Below are 13,754 nucleotides of genomic sequence, written 5' to 3' on the forward strand. Positions count from 1 at the left end.
CAGGCCCTTGACAGGGACATGAAAGGATGTCCCCCGATCAATGGTGATGTCATCAGCTAATCCTTTTGACCTGGAAGCACCGTACAAATTGCCTCCAATACAAATGGGACTGGGTGAGAATGAATTCTCAATTTTTTTACAGAGAAAATCTGATGTCCATGGTATCATAGACATGGGAGCCTAGAGAGCCCTCTGAAGAGGGTGGGGCAAATCTTTTGGCCCATTTTGTGGGTGGGATTAAAGAATAAGAAGCAAAATATGTGTCTTAAGTCTTCCAAAAGCGTGTATTATTATCCCTCAACACATACCTAGTCCACTTTTTCAGATTTTGAATATGTTCAGTGATAACTTGGCCCCTTAAATATCCTGGTTCCCAAAGAATTCCCCAAATTTTGTCTCTTTCTGCTCTGTTGACATAGAGTTATTCTGCTGCACAAGGATAATACTTCTTTCAAAAGAATTCCTTCTTAAGATTTTTCTAAAGTTTGAACAAGATTTTTCTATATAGAAAACTGTATCTTATAAAGCACTTGCATTTTTATACTACAGATGGAATGAACTAGGAGGATATGTAGTTCCCAGTGGCCGTTTGCAGGTAAATGAAATGAACTTTTTAAAAATTGTTATTACAATATTATAGATCAATATTCTCAGATAGGCAAGCTATATTTATCACTAGAGAAAGCAGTCTTTTGGAGAATTATTGTGAATTTACATAAAAGTGATGCTTCTACTTTATGTTCATAAAAGCATTTTTAAAATGCTATACTATAAGTAGAAATAGAGCACATCTCATAACAAGGAAGCTCATAATACAAATATTTGATTATCTGCTCAATGTGAAGGAATTTGGAAATCTGGAAAAATAGTATGAACAATCTTACTTGGTTACAGCCAATATAGTTAATCTTGGAACAGAAAAAGAAAGCCCAGCATATCCAAAGACACAACTTTCCTCCCATGAACAGATGCTCATAGACAAATGCGTAGCCTTGAAGATTATGTTCTGTGGATTGAGGGCAAAAAAAATAAAAAATCTATCCTGAAGGAGACTTTGGCATTTACTGATGTGTTTTGAGCTAATTAGAGACTCTGCATTTATGAAAATGATTTTTCAGACAGGAGTTCTTCGAACCAATTGTGTGGACTGTTTAGATCGCACAAATACAGCCCAATTTATGGTTGGAAAATGTGCTTTAGCCTACCAACTTTATTCCTTGGGATTGATTGACAAACCTAATCTTCTGTTTGACACAGATGCCGTTAGGTAAGACTTTCCTTCTGCGAGATTTAGTAAATACAGCCATTTGTTTTACACTACTAATTCTTTTCTAAACCTTTGTTTCTGCACCTCATTTCACATTAACTTGAATATTTTAGCATATTTAAATACAGATTCATTTATCTGACAGCTGAAACATCTTTTTCTATTCCCAAAGCATGGATGGATAGATGGATTTATTTATTTATTGCGGAAACGTCTTTGCTGTTCCAATTTAATTAATTCTAAAGCCGCTTTTGTATGGTTCTAGTTGACTTTAAATTGGCATTTAACCTTTCTCAACCCTTTTTGGTAAAAATTATAGTAAGCCTTATGAAATTGGAGAGGTTCTTCAGTTCCTAGGAGGTTGAATGACAAATGCTAATGGATATTGGTTATGAGAAAGATTAAATTAAAATGCCAGTTGATTATTACTCTTTTTAGTAGAGAAATAAATAATAAATAATAATAAATTCTCTAATTTAATATCCAAGAAGAATATTTTTATGTTTGGCTTTTAAATGTTTGCTCTCCTCCATGCTTCTTTTTTTTGGGGGGAAATGCTTACAGATTCAAAGATCAGCTGCCCATATGGAGCAGGGGAAATTGAGACAGTGACGTGTGCATTTACAAAGCTCGTGTTATAGCGATGTCCATGAACGTGTCCATTTTAGTAAGGATTTCAGTCGAGCTAGATGCATCTTGTCAACGTTTTGTTTTAGCTGATAATTGCCGAGCAGGAACAACAGACAAAGCAAATGTCTGTGTGGGAGCTTTGCTATTGGCCATATGAGGTCAATATCAATTTTCCTTGCTTTGCTTTGAGTCATAGTTTCAAATCTGTATTGTCTGGATATAATGGAAGTTTTTAACTTGCACTCTATCTATGTTAGTGATAAAGCCCTAAATTTATCTCATGGCAATATATTTCTGCCTTCTCAAGAAATAGCTAATGGTTTCCCATTTGCATCTGTTCCACTAAGGTGCAATTCTAAACTATGTTGCTTTTCCTGATTTAGATTATTTGAAGAATTATATGAAGATCATGGGGACACATTGTCACTCCAGTATGGTGGCTCTCAACTGGTTCATAGAGTAAAAACCTACAGAAAAATAGCACCCTGGACCCAGCATTCTAAAGATATTATGCAAACTCTTTCAAGATACTATAGCAATGCTTTTTCAGGTATCAAATTGAATTCTGTGTTTGAATATTTCCCCCTCCCCCCCATATCATTTAAGAGGCACTTTTAGAGGTAATTTTTCTAATTAATAATAATTAATAGCAATCAGGTTTGACAGAGAATATTGTTCTGATTAAAAAGAGCTTTAGCAAATAAAAACATGGATATGTATAGATAGCCACCAGGAATTTTTTTTTTGAAAATAAAAGTATTCTCAAATTAAGTTCTTGTACATATGTACAATTGTATAATAAGTTCATGGTGTATCCAAATTAAATTTTCCATGTACTGCTGTATTGGAAATTGATTTACACATAATAGCCAAGGTTATAGAATAGAATAGAATTCCTTATTGGCCAGGTGTGATTGGAGACACAAGGAATTTGTCTTTGGTGCATAAGCTCTCAGTGTACATAAAAGATATGTGATGGATATCATGGATAATAGATTTGTTACACATAAACTGTGAGCTGTTGAATTGACTCTTTGCACAATTCCTGTTTGCTAAAGAAAAATATATTAATTAATGAAGGGATCATGTGTAGAGCAGAGATTGAGAAAATTCCCAAAAAGTATAATAGGGAATCATTCAAGGAAGAACCCAGCTTCCAAGTTTAATGTGAAAGAAATAATTGGAGAATAAGTTATCTAGAAGATAAATCTGTAATTAAACTGAGATTGAAATAAAATAAAATAGATTTTAAGGCGAAAGGAAAATGGAACTTGTTGTGTTAGGCATCATGGAACGGCATATTAGAAAAAATATGGAAAGGCTATAGAAAACAGATATATGCATAACCTATCCATAGTGATTGGCGGCTGCAGGCAGGAAGAAATGCAAGAATATAATTATGACTTTTGGTGTACTTTTGCAACTATGTTAAGAAATAATTTGAAACAACAATTCTGTTTGCAGCTGTAGGTTTCCTATAATGTTAATCTTCTATCCCCATTCCAATTTTAAGCTTTCTGGCAGTAAAACTAATGATATATTTTGAGTGAACATGTATTTTTTTTTAAAAAAATAATAATTTTAATTTTAAAAATCTAAATTTAAAAAAATTAAATTTCTTTCCTTGTATCTTTTAGATGCTGACCGGCAAGATTCTATTAACTTGTTTCTAGGAGTATTTCAGCCTGAAGAAGGAAAGTCTCATCTCTGGGAACTTTCTACTGATTGTTATTTGCATCAAAAGGACACAATGAATCTTCTCCAGACAAGGCGAAGGTATTTCATTTCAATATTCCCGAAGTACAGAAAATCAAATTGTTCCATTCCATTTCCTTCTATCTCCATCCTATATTTTAGTGGGTTGGAGGGAGCTTCAAGAGAAAGAGCGTATGCCACTTTTACTAATGAGAACCTGTGGAAGAGTTTTGAATTGCAAGCAGAAACTTCCATTAATAAAATTTACTTTTTCAAAACGTTTTCCATTCATAGAGTTATTTAGTTAGTTATCAAATTTGTATAGTCACCTATCTCACCAAAAATTGACTCTGGGTGGCATACAACAATTGAATAACACAACAAACATAAAAACATCAGATATGGAAATACTGTATAAAAATCCACCTTAAAAGGTGATATAAAACAAAGATTGCATGCATGCAGGGCTCTTTCCATCCCATAGCAAGCCAAAGGGATTTCTGCATGCAATTCTGCCCTGTTCTGTCTCAAACAAATGTATTGGGCATTATTTTCCCCACTGCTGTCAGCAATATATTTCTATCTATATAATTGAAATAAATAATGTTTAAATTATCAAGCAGTAGACAGATGTCACAATGAAAGGAATTGGCAAGGGATCCCTCAAAGATCTTTTTTCAGAACTAAAGTATGTAAAGTATGTCGACTTCTTTATAAATAAACTGGACTTAACAGCATGGAGATACATTGGCTGGTGGCAGTTAATTCAGGGTGCTAAAAACAAAAGAAATACCAAGAGTTCCAAAATTGTTCTCCAAACTAAATAAAGATTGAAATGAAAAGCTATATTGAAGTAGATGTTTAATGTAATGTACACTGGGACAAAATATATATTTTAGACTTGGAAAACATGCTAATACTTACATCAAAATGATTAGGAGTATTGAGCAGCTGTACTATGAGGAAGAATTTCAACACTTCTTGTTGAAATGATTAGGGGAGACATGGTAGCAGTGTTCCAATATCTCAGGGGCTGCCACCATCAAGAGGAAACAAAGCTATTCTCCAAAGCATCTGAAGGTAGGACAAGAAGCAATGGGTGAAAACTAATCAAGGAGAGAAGCAGCTTAGAACTAAGGAGAAATTTCCTGACAGTTAGAACAATTAATCAGTGGAACAACTTGCCTCCAGAAATTTTGAACGCTCCAACACTGGAAGTTGTTAAGAAGATGTTGGATAGCCATTTGTCTGAAGTGGTGTAGGGTTTCCTGCCTAAGCAGGGGGTTGGACTAGAAGACCTCCATGGTCCCTTCCAACTCTGTTCTTATATTATATTACATTTCTAGAGAGAGATAAAATAGTGTGAGCTTCAGAATATAGAATAGAAAATTATGATAAATTAGAAAATCATCATCAGGTAGTATAAGATATAATTTTAAGAGAACTAGGTAAATTTGTGGATGATATGACAATGAACGGCTACCACTCATAAATGCTTATTACTGCTTCCAGGATCAACTACAGCCTGCACTTGAATATTAATTATTGTAGAACAACATAAGGAAGGGTTATTGCATTTATGTCCTGCATGTAAAAGTATCCCATTGGACACTACCTAAAGCAATATTACTATATGTTGCATTATCACGATATAGTTACAATATGAAGATAGTTTACACTGTAAACTCGCGACCTTACTGTCAGTTTAGTTGATGTCTTTGAGATATGATTCAGAATTACAGCTTTATCTCAATTTGTTCAGTCAGAGTGACCATGATGGAGAAAGCAGCTAGAACTTATTCTTTGATTATATTGGTTTGGAAAATGTACAGTCTTTGTAGAAAATGGCTTCTTTATGACTAAGGATAAGATTATTATCCATAGCAATATGAGGAGAGAAATGTTTAGTCACCTTCAGAGATCTCATAATGCCACTCACAGAACAAAAACAAAGTAAGAACATGGTTGATGGCCAAAATGACACACATATACAGAAGTGGAACAGTGTAAGGATTTGTCAAGAGTAGAAGACAATGAAGCTTTTACACTTCTAGTTTTAAATTAGCAGGTACATATATTTGCTAATATATTGCTTTACAAGGGCTCAAAAGGTTATTCACAAAAATTACATATGCCAGATACGGTACTCTACAGTATGATCATTTCCATTTTTCAGCAGAGAAAATGAAACTTTTTGCAGGATTTAGGCGAGTAAAATTAATCCTAGGTGACTAGACTGAACAATCCAAACAATTCAATTAACATTAAAACAGCAAGATAAAATGTCTGGTTAGTTTTATTACATTTTCAGAATGCACAGTTGATTGGCTTGGAATATTTCCCAGAAACCTATTTGTAGGCCCTCTTTTAAAGACACCTTTCCATCCTAATATATATGCAAATAGTCCCAAAGGTGCTTTTTTCAAAAGAGAACTGGACTTTGTTAAGTTTTTTTTTCTTTTGAAAACATTTCACTTCTCATCCAAGAAGCTTCTTCAGTCTTCATAATCTCTTTAAATAACTTTTCAGTCTTTTTGATCACTAAGTATATTTTCTGTTATGAGACCTATGGAGTAAGAAAGCATACTTACCATCACAGTTGGATAAATTATGAGTGTTTAAATCATGAGATTCAATGTGCATGGTAACAGCATTAGGTTGGCAATTGGAAAGGACAACAATATCATATCCAGACATATGATTTCACTTTGTTGACATATTAGTAGGTAAGATACTGATGCAAAAAAGACATTTGAAAGAGAATGAAATAACCTCAAGTTCTGAACCTCAAGTTTTGTGAATGATTAATAGGATTTTAATACCAGGTATAGCAAACCAGTCTAGCATAGGAATGTCTTCAACAATTGGCTCTATTTCACAAATGCCAAAAGCTGAAAGAGATGGAGTTTGGGACAAGTTCATTAATGCTAAGTTAAATGCTTGGGAGGAACTATGCAGCAGTACAGTTCTGCAGCAGTCAGAAGCTAAATATATGAGTAGTGCTGTGCTCGATTTCTGTTATTCAGAAGTAAGATAGTTTAAACTTTGACAAATACTTTTTGAAAGATCAATTAATCATCAGTGTTAATATATAGTTTTTAATATAAACAAGCAACATTGTAATTGTTCTGTGTCACATTTTATAATGGAAGGGGAAGATGTATATTTCTGTTACTTTAGGACTAATTGCCTATAATTAAAAATGGTCTGGATATGAATGATTTCTAAAGAATGTTATGCATTTTACTTTAGTGGGCTGTTCTGTTAAGAATGATATACAGTCTTGACTGAAATAAGGAATGCATTGTATGTAAAAGATGGCTATTAAGCTAGATAATTCTTTAACTTCAACCTCACAGCTAATTTCTCATATATCTTTATAATGGTTCTAATTTGCTGCATCATATAATCTAAAATTTGACATTAAGACTATTGGAAAGGGAAGCTTGGATAATACGAAATAGGTAATGTTGTGTAATACATACAGTATATGTGGGCTGAGCAACTATAGGCCATGAGGAATAGGGTGAGGGTTTGGGTAGAGGTCTCTGAGGGCAGCAAGAAGAGAAGCATCATGTGGCAAGGGGCAATTGCAAATATAAGATATGTGAAGGATAAATAAATGTTTTTCTCATTTTATGTTTTTTGTTTAAAGCTACACTCTTTGGTGGACTCCTGGTGTTTTAAAATATTTGCCACTGCCTTTCGATGAAGGTAAATTATACTTGTGTAATAATGAAACTGTATAACCTTTATAATATACAACATAAAATGGGCATAATAAAAATCATTCCCTACATAGTGGTGAATTAAGCTTCAATGTTGTTAATAAGGGATTTATCCCTTTATGAAGATATATGAAATATGGATCTAGCAGTAGATAATACTTTGATTATCTCACTTATCCATCTTAATATATTATGTTTCCCTCATTTTTCAACTTCATCCATTAATATAACCAAGGAAACTTTGGATTTGAGGGATATTTTGCTTGGCTTCCTCCTGTTTTAATTGATTGCATGAAGAGCTCTTTGGTAAACTGAGGGACAAAAAGGAGAATTAAAAAAAATTGAAAGAGGGACAAATAACTGAAACAGAATACTAGCAAATAGCCTGAGTCTGCCAGGACAGTCAGGAAGGCTGTGGCTCATAATGAATTAAGACTTGCAACGAACACCAAAAATAACAAAAAGGGTTCTGTGAAAATGTAAGGAGAGAAAAAAAAATCAAGGAAATGATCAGTAACTAATGGAAGACAATGATAATAAGATGATGGGCAGCAGGAAGAAAGTGCAAGATTTCTTCTTTGCATCTGTCTTCAAGCAAAAAAGAAATATAGTTCATCTTATCAAAAGCAGCACTGTGGGAGACAGAACAGGAATGCAAGTCAAAATAGGGAAGGATTTGGTAAGATAATACTTATCTGCTTTGGACAAGTTCAAAACCTCTGAGTTCCAGCCACACTTGGCATGCGGTTCTCAATGGAACTACATCTATGTAGAGAGAAGCATGCAGTGGGGTACCTTAAGGTTCTGCCTAGGGTTTAGTGCTCTTCAAAATCCTCATAAATGAGCTATATGAGGGGACTGAAGGGGCGTTCATCAAATTGGTAGATAATAAGGGGTCTGGAGGCCAAATCACATGATGAATAGGTAAGGGAATTATGTATGTTAAGCCTAATGAAGAAAAAACCTGGGAGAGATCTTCCAATATTTGAAGCTGTCAGAGAGAAGATGGTGTCAATTATAGCACCTAAAGTTAGGACAAGAAGCAATGGGTAGCTCACCAAAGAGAAATAAGGAGGAATTTCCTGACATTAAGAATGATTAATCAATGGAACAATTTGTGTGCTCTATCACTAGAGGTTTTCAAGAAGTTTAGGCAACCATTTGTCTGAAATGGTATAAAGGCTCCTGCTTTGGGCAGGGGATTGAACTAAAAGACCTCGAAGCTCCCTTCTAGCCCTATGATTCTAGGTGGATTTAGCTAGCTATAGACCACTATTCTGTGTTGTGATGGCCCTTCAGGCCAAAAATCTGATTTGTTTTTGTAATTTATGTATTGTCACTTATCTAAAGTCATTAACAGAAGTTAGTTGGCTGGGGAAATTGGTTGGGGAAACATGGAGAGAAACTTATTTGCTATTATTTTTTTTAAAAAGGAGGAGGAGAGAGGCCATATATTCTAACATGGATAATGCATAATCCTCAATATGCTAATAATAAAAGTATTAATAAAATGACAAAAAAGCAAAATTTAAGTATTTGGATTTAATGCACCCACAAACTTACAAGTTAATGCAAGCTGTATTTTTCCTTTTGACTTAGAAGTATGATTTACTTGTTTTAGTGACATGTGCTGAAAACCAAAGGAAGTTAATAGTGAAGAGATTTCATAAGTTTGATGATGAGGTTGATATTCATAATGATTTTTTTCGACCATATGAACTCAGCAGTTTTGATGACATCTTTTGCTTGGCAATGACAAATTCAATGCGGTATGTTTATTTCATTTTTATTTGATGCTGCATTTTGAACTTCCTGTTTTTCTCCAAACTCTTATTCAATTTTCTTTAAAAGGTATATAATAGAAAATATACCGTAAAACAGAAGCAGCACTGGATTACATGCTGTTTCTGTTTTAATTCAATAAATAATGTGCTAAATTCCATAAAATTCTCTGCTGTGCGCTTCCAGTTTCAAAAGAAACTTACTTCTGTCCAGTATCCATCATAGGGCATTTATAACCAACCTAGTTTTGCAGGAATTCACCAATATAAGATATTCTGAAATATTTGCATTTTGCTGATAAGTGTGTGGGATACTTGGCTGTGTGAATCAGTTATCAAGAAGTGAATTTGACATGGTTTGGATTATTTAACGAGGAATGTCATTTAATACATGCAGAAAACTGTGATGTTGGAAATGGGCAGTCCAACCAGTAATACAAATAAATCACTTCCTAACTTGAATGTGTGTATGTGTGTGCGCGCACGCGCGTACACACCCTTTCTGTGTGTGTTTGCATGTACAGTATATGTATATGTGCGCATACACATTTTATGGCAATTATGTCTGAAATACTCTATTGTCCCAAAAAAATATTACTCCTGAAAAGTAATATAGCTTTTCATTTGATTATTGATTTTTCTTTCTCCTTCACATTTCTTCAGAGATTTTATGCCTAAGAATGTTCCCACTGATCCCAGCCCATTTACTGTACGTAAACCAGATGAAACTGGAAAATCTGTTTTGGGGTAAGGAAAGAACTGCTGTAAAAAGCATAATATTGCTTTATTTATTTAGCTATCTTCACGTTAATATGCTATTGCTCTGCTAATGGATAGAATGCAGTGTGAATTGGACCAACGACTATTTTTCATGTCCAAAGGATATAAGCAAATTAGGCACAGAGGCGAATGTATGCACAAGGCTGGGGTTTGAATTTCAGCTTCTAAATCATGAGTAGTTTAATAGATTTACAGTAAACCATATTTCTGCCTGCAGAACCCACAAAAGGAGATCGGCATCTATCTTTGCTTCTCTCAGAGAGATTTATGCTATTCTCTTCTCTTCTGGACTCCTCTGGTAGCTGGACACCTACATAAATCAAGATAAGATAATACCAAGTAATGATAGTATAACTAGCTGCCAGAGTGCCAGGTAGCAGTGCATTCAATGCTGTCCCCTCCCCCCCACCCCAAGTAAATCCTCCCTTCTAATGGGGTAATAAAAAACAAAAATAATCTAGCAATTACAGAACTACTCCAATGTTTTATTGCCATTTGATGCATGAAATTTCTTTTTAGTATTTCTACTGTTACTTCCTTTACATTTAAGGTTATAAGTGTTTTTGCTGATTTATCTAGTGTCTACCTTAGAAGGTTGCTTGTTTAGCGACATTTCAGTTATTGGGGCAGAATTCAAATCAAATATGAGATAAGCACCCTTCTTTTATTTTCTTCTTTCTTTTTTGTACTTCATCAGCCAGGTCCTTATCTTAGCAAAAAGTCATTCCTATTTCTTTAATTAGGCTTATCCCCACACCTCAAGATAGACAATTACTGACTAAAGACCTTGGCAATGCAGCAGCTGGTAAAGGAAGAATTATACAGAAAGATTTACAGTATCATTGCAGGATTTTTTTTTTGTAAAAAGTTTTATTGGTTTTAAAAACATTTATAGGGAAAAGGTAATAGGGTACATAGAAAATTTTAGTAGCTCCCATGTTGGCAGTAGAAATCCCCCCAAATCTCACACTTTTATAATTTTAAAAATAACATTTAAAGGATAGCATAAACAGAATTCTTACTTTATGTCAACAATGTGTTCAATCATCTCTTTCTTTGTCTCTTTCTAGTATATCAACAATTGCAATAATATTTCAGATATTTTTATTTTTGTGACCTGAGCCTTTTCGATATTGCTTCCTCCTCTCTGCTCCCGGGTGAAGCCGTGCCCCCCCCTCTCCATATCTTGTACATTGCTGCTTTTTTCCCCACCTCTGCTATCTTTCTCCTCTGGGAGGGAAAGATGTTTTTTAATAAAGGCCTCTGCTTCATCCACTGTCTTTATTCTAACTCGGCTTCCCTCCCAGAAAAACAGCATTCCTTCTGGCAATAACCATCTGAACCAAATTCCTCTATTATATAGTTTCTTTGATAAGGAAGTGTACTTCCTCCTTTTTTCTCTGATCTTTTTTGGAATTTGCTTTAGAATGGTAATTTCTTCGTCTTGGTATTTTAAAGGTCCCACCCTTTGGGCCCCTAGTACCTCGTCTCTCGTGGCCCTCCTGAGAAATTTAACGTGTACCTCTCTTGGAACATTATGGATTCTGCCATATGCTGAATTGATTCTATAGACCAGGTCCATATCCCCCCACATCTGCTCTTTGTTTCTCTTAAGGTATTCTGCTAAAATTGTGCTCATAATATCTTTAAGATCTTCATTTTCTGTCTCTGGTAGGTTCTGGAACCTGAGAAAAAAAGACATTCTTTCCAATTCTATTTTGGCCATAAAATTTTCCAGTTCTAAATTTCCCTTTTGGACCTCCTTAACCCTTTCTTCCATCCCAGCTGCGCTTTCCTCAAGTACTACAATTCTCTGTTTATTCTCTGCTGTGTTATTTTGTACCCCTCTGAGTTCATTTTTGAGATCTGCCACTTCGTTCCTCAGTTCGTTTTGACCTCTCATAATTTCCTGAAACATTTGGTTGACAGATAGTTCTTTTGAACTCTCTCCAGCAGCTTCTGTTTGAAGCAATGAAGTAATCTTCGGCTGCTGGGTACTTTGACTGGAAGACGCTGAAGCCAGGGCTGAAAGTGACTTGCCCGTTGGGGGTTTCTTAGGTCCCATTGTCTAAGTTCAGAGATGGTAAATCTTATGCAAAGAAAATGGCGTCGCCAGGGCACGCAGCCGGGCTGGTCCAGGGCAACAGGCAAATCCGAAAGTAAAAAGTCAGTTCTCCTTCACTGTTTCAAGACACAGAGGTACAGCAAGAAGGGAAAAACCAAATAATCAAATCCAGAATGTCCACGAATCAGAAGAGGTCCGAAGCACCCTCGGGGAAGGTATGAAAAGATGCCAGAAATCATTTCTTTTTTCCCAAGGGTGGTTTCAAAAAGCAGACTTCATTTGTAAGTACAAAAACGAGAGCAGAGGGGAGCGATTTTGACTCCTCCTTTCCGCAGGGAGAAGAGCAAAAGTTTAATTTTTAAAAAAAACAGCTCAGCAAACACTCTTGCAACTGTGATTTTAGTCTTTCTCACATAGTTAATTCGAGTGGCAAGTCAGCCTTTGCTCTCTCTCCATTCCGGAGTGGAGAGAGAAAGTTTGAATGCGCTTTGTCCGAGGGAGGGTTAGAAAAGAAAAACTCCCCCATCCAATCTTCGGTTTAAAATAGATTGAACAAAAACTTACGATAGCCTGCTGCTTATCCGTTACCAATAATTGAAGAGATTAGGAAGGATCCTCCACAGCCAACATTTCAGCCCCATTTCCTTTGAATAACTTGTTTCCTCCGGAATCCATTAGGCAAAGAGGCAAACATGCCCCCCCTTCTGCTCCCCTGCTCCTGGGGCAAAGCTGGAAAAAAACCCACCGGCTGCCGCCGAGTCTGGGGGGCTCCAGCAAGCCGCCCCTACGGCAGGAGTCCCCTCCAAGGTCTCCTGTGATCCAAAAGGAGCCCACCGAGAAGACAAGCGGCAGACGAAACGTCCGTCGCCTGCAGGGACCGGAAGTGATCTCTCATTGTAGGAATTTTTAATGTGGAATAGATAATGTCCTTTATTATAGAGTATAATTCAGATAGCAAGCTGCAGAAGGCTTTCTGGTTGCTTGTGACTCACAGACAGCTAGTTGTCCGCTCATTTTAAAGCAATAGATCTTTTTTCCCAGAGAAAAAATAGAAATTTATGCTAGTCTTACTACTTAATACCTTCCACACATACAAAATAAATAAAATATTTTTATAAAAGTATGTTTAGTTTCTAAAATTAAAAAAAGCAGAATCTTATTCAGGTACTTATAAATTGACAGTATTAATAGCAGTTACTGTACTTCTAGTTTTTCTGATTATTTTCCAGTCTTCTGCATTTCTAATGACATACTCCTATTTGCTGATCTGCTTTGCAGACAATATTTCTCTCTTTAGTTCTGTGTATTTGAGATCTTATTTTGCTACCAATGTTGCTATGAGATACTGGTTCTGTTCTGTTTTAATAAAATAACTCAGTTATTATTATCAGATTCAGCTGAAACGAGATGAGTAAGAACATTGTGTCCATTTCGATTTATTTTTTATTCTTTAACCTTTAACCTGAATTTAACCAAAATGGAATTTTGGTAATTACAATTCAAAACATGTGAAGGCCTGTAGGTTGAGATAAGTTTATGTAGTCTGCATACCTCTTGGCTCTATGCTGGATTGCAGGAAAAGTCTAGTTCCAAGTGTCTTTGCCTTTTGCAAAGAAATCTTTTGAGCTACCTTCACCTAATAGGTGGCGTTGAAAAGCGTGACTTCTACAGATATGTTTCCCTACTAAAATTTACTGTTGCAACCCTGTGTTAACATATGTCCACCTGTTCCCATAGTGCTTTAAGCAGTCTTAAGAATTCACAACAGTTCTAGAACCCTCCGTTCAAAAATTGCACTGATAACAGTC

The 13,754-nt window shown here is 35.4% G+C and overlaps 1 protein-coding gene across 3 annotated transcripts in view; it reads left to right on the forward strand.

The window, feature by feature from the left end:
• The window catches only part of FIG4 (FIG4 phosphoinositide 5-phosphatase), a 91,848-nt gene that overhangs the window by 60,927 nt on the left and 17,167 nt on the right, over positions 1-13,754 (forward strand). For all 3 annotated transcript variants that reach the window (XM_081942466.1, XM_081942465.1, XM_081942467.1), the window contains exons 13-19: positions 550-595; positions 1,119-1,267; positions 2,281-2,447; positions 3,535-3,673; positions 7,248-7,306; positions 8,942-9,089; positions 9,765-9,848. In XM_081942466.1, the coding sequence (XP_081798592.1) occupies positions 550-595; positions 1,119-1,267; positions 2,281-2,447; positions 3,535-3,673; positions 7,248-7,306; positions 8,942-9,089; positions 9,765-9,848 (792 nt within the window). The remainder of the gene's footprint in view (positions 1-549; positions 596-1,118; positions 1,268-2,280; positions 2,448-3,534; positions 3,674-7,247; positions 7,307-8,941; positions 9,090-9,764; positions 9,849-13,754) is intronic.

The sequence above is a fragment of the Natrix helvetica genome (assembly GCF_964273705.1).
Source record: "Natrix helvetica genome assembly, chromosome: 2".
Classification (NCBI taxonomy): Eukaryota; Metazoa; Chordata; class Lepidosauria; order Squamata; family Natricidae; genus Natrix; species Natrix helvetica.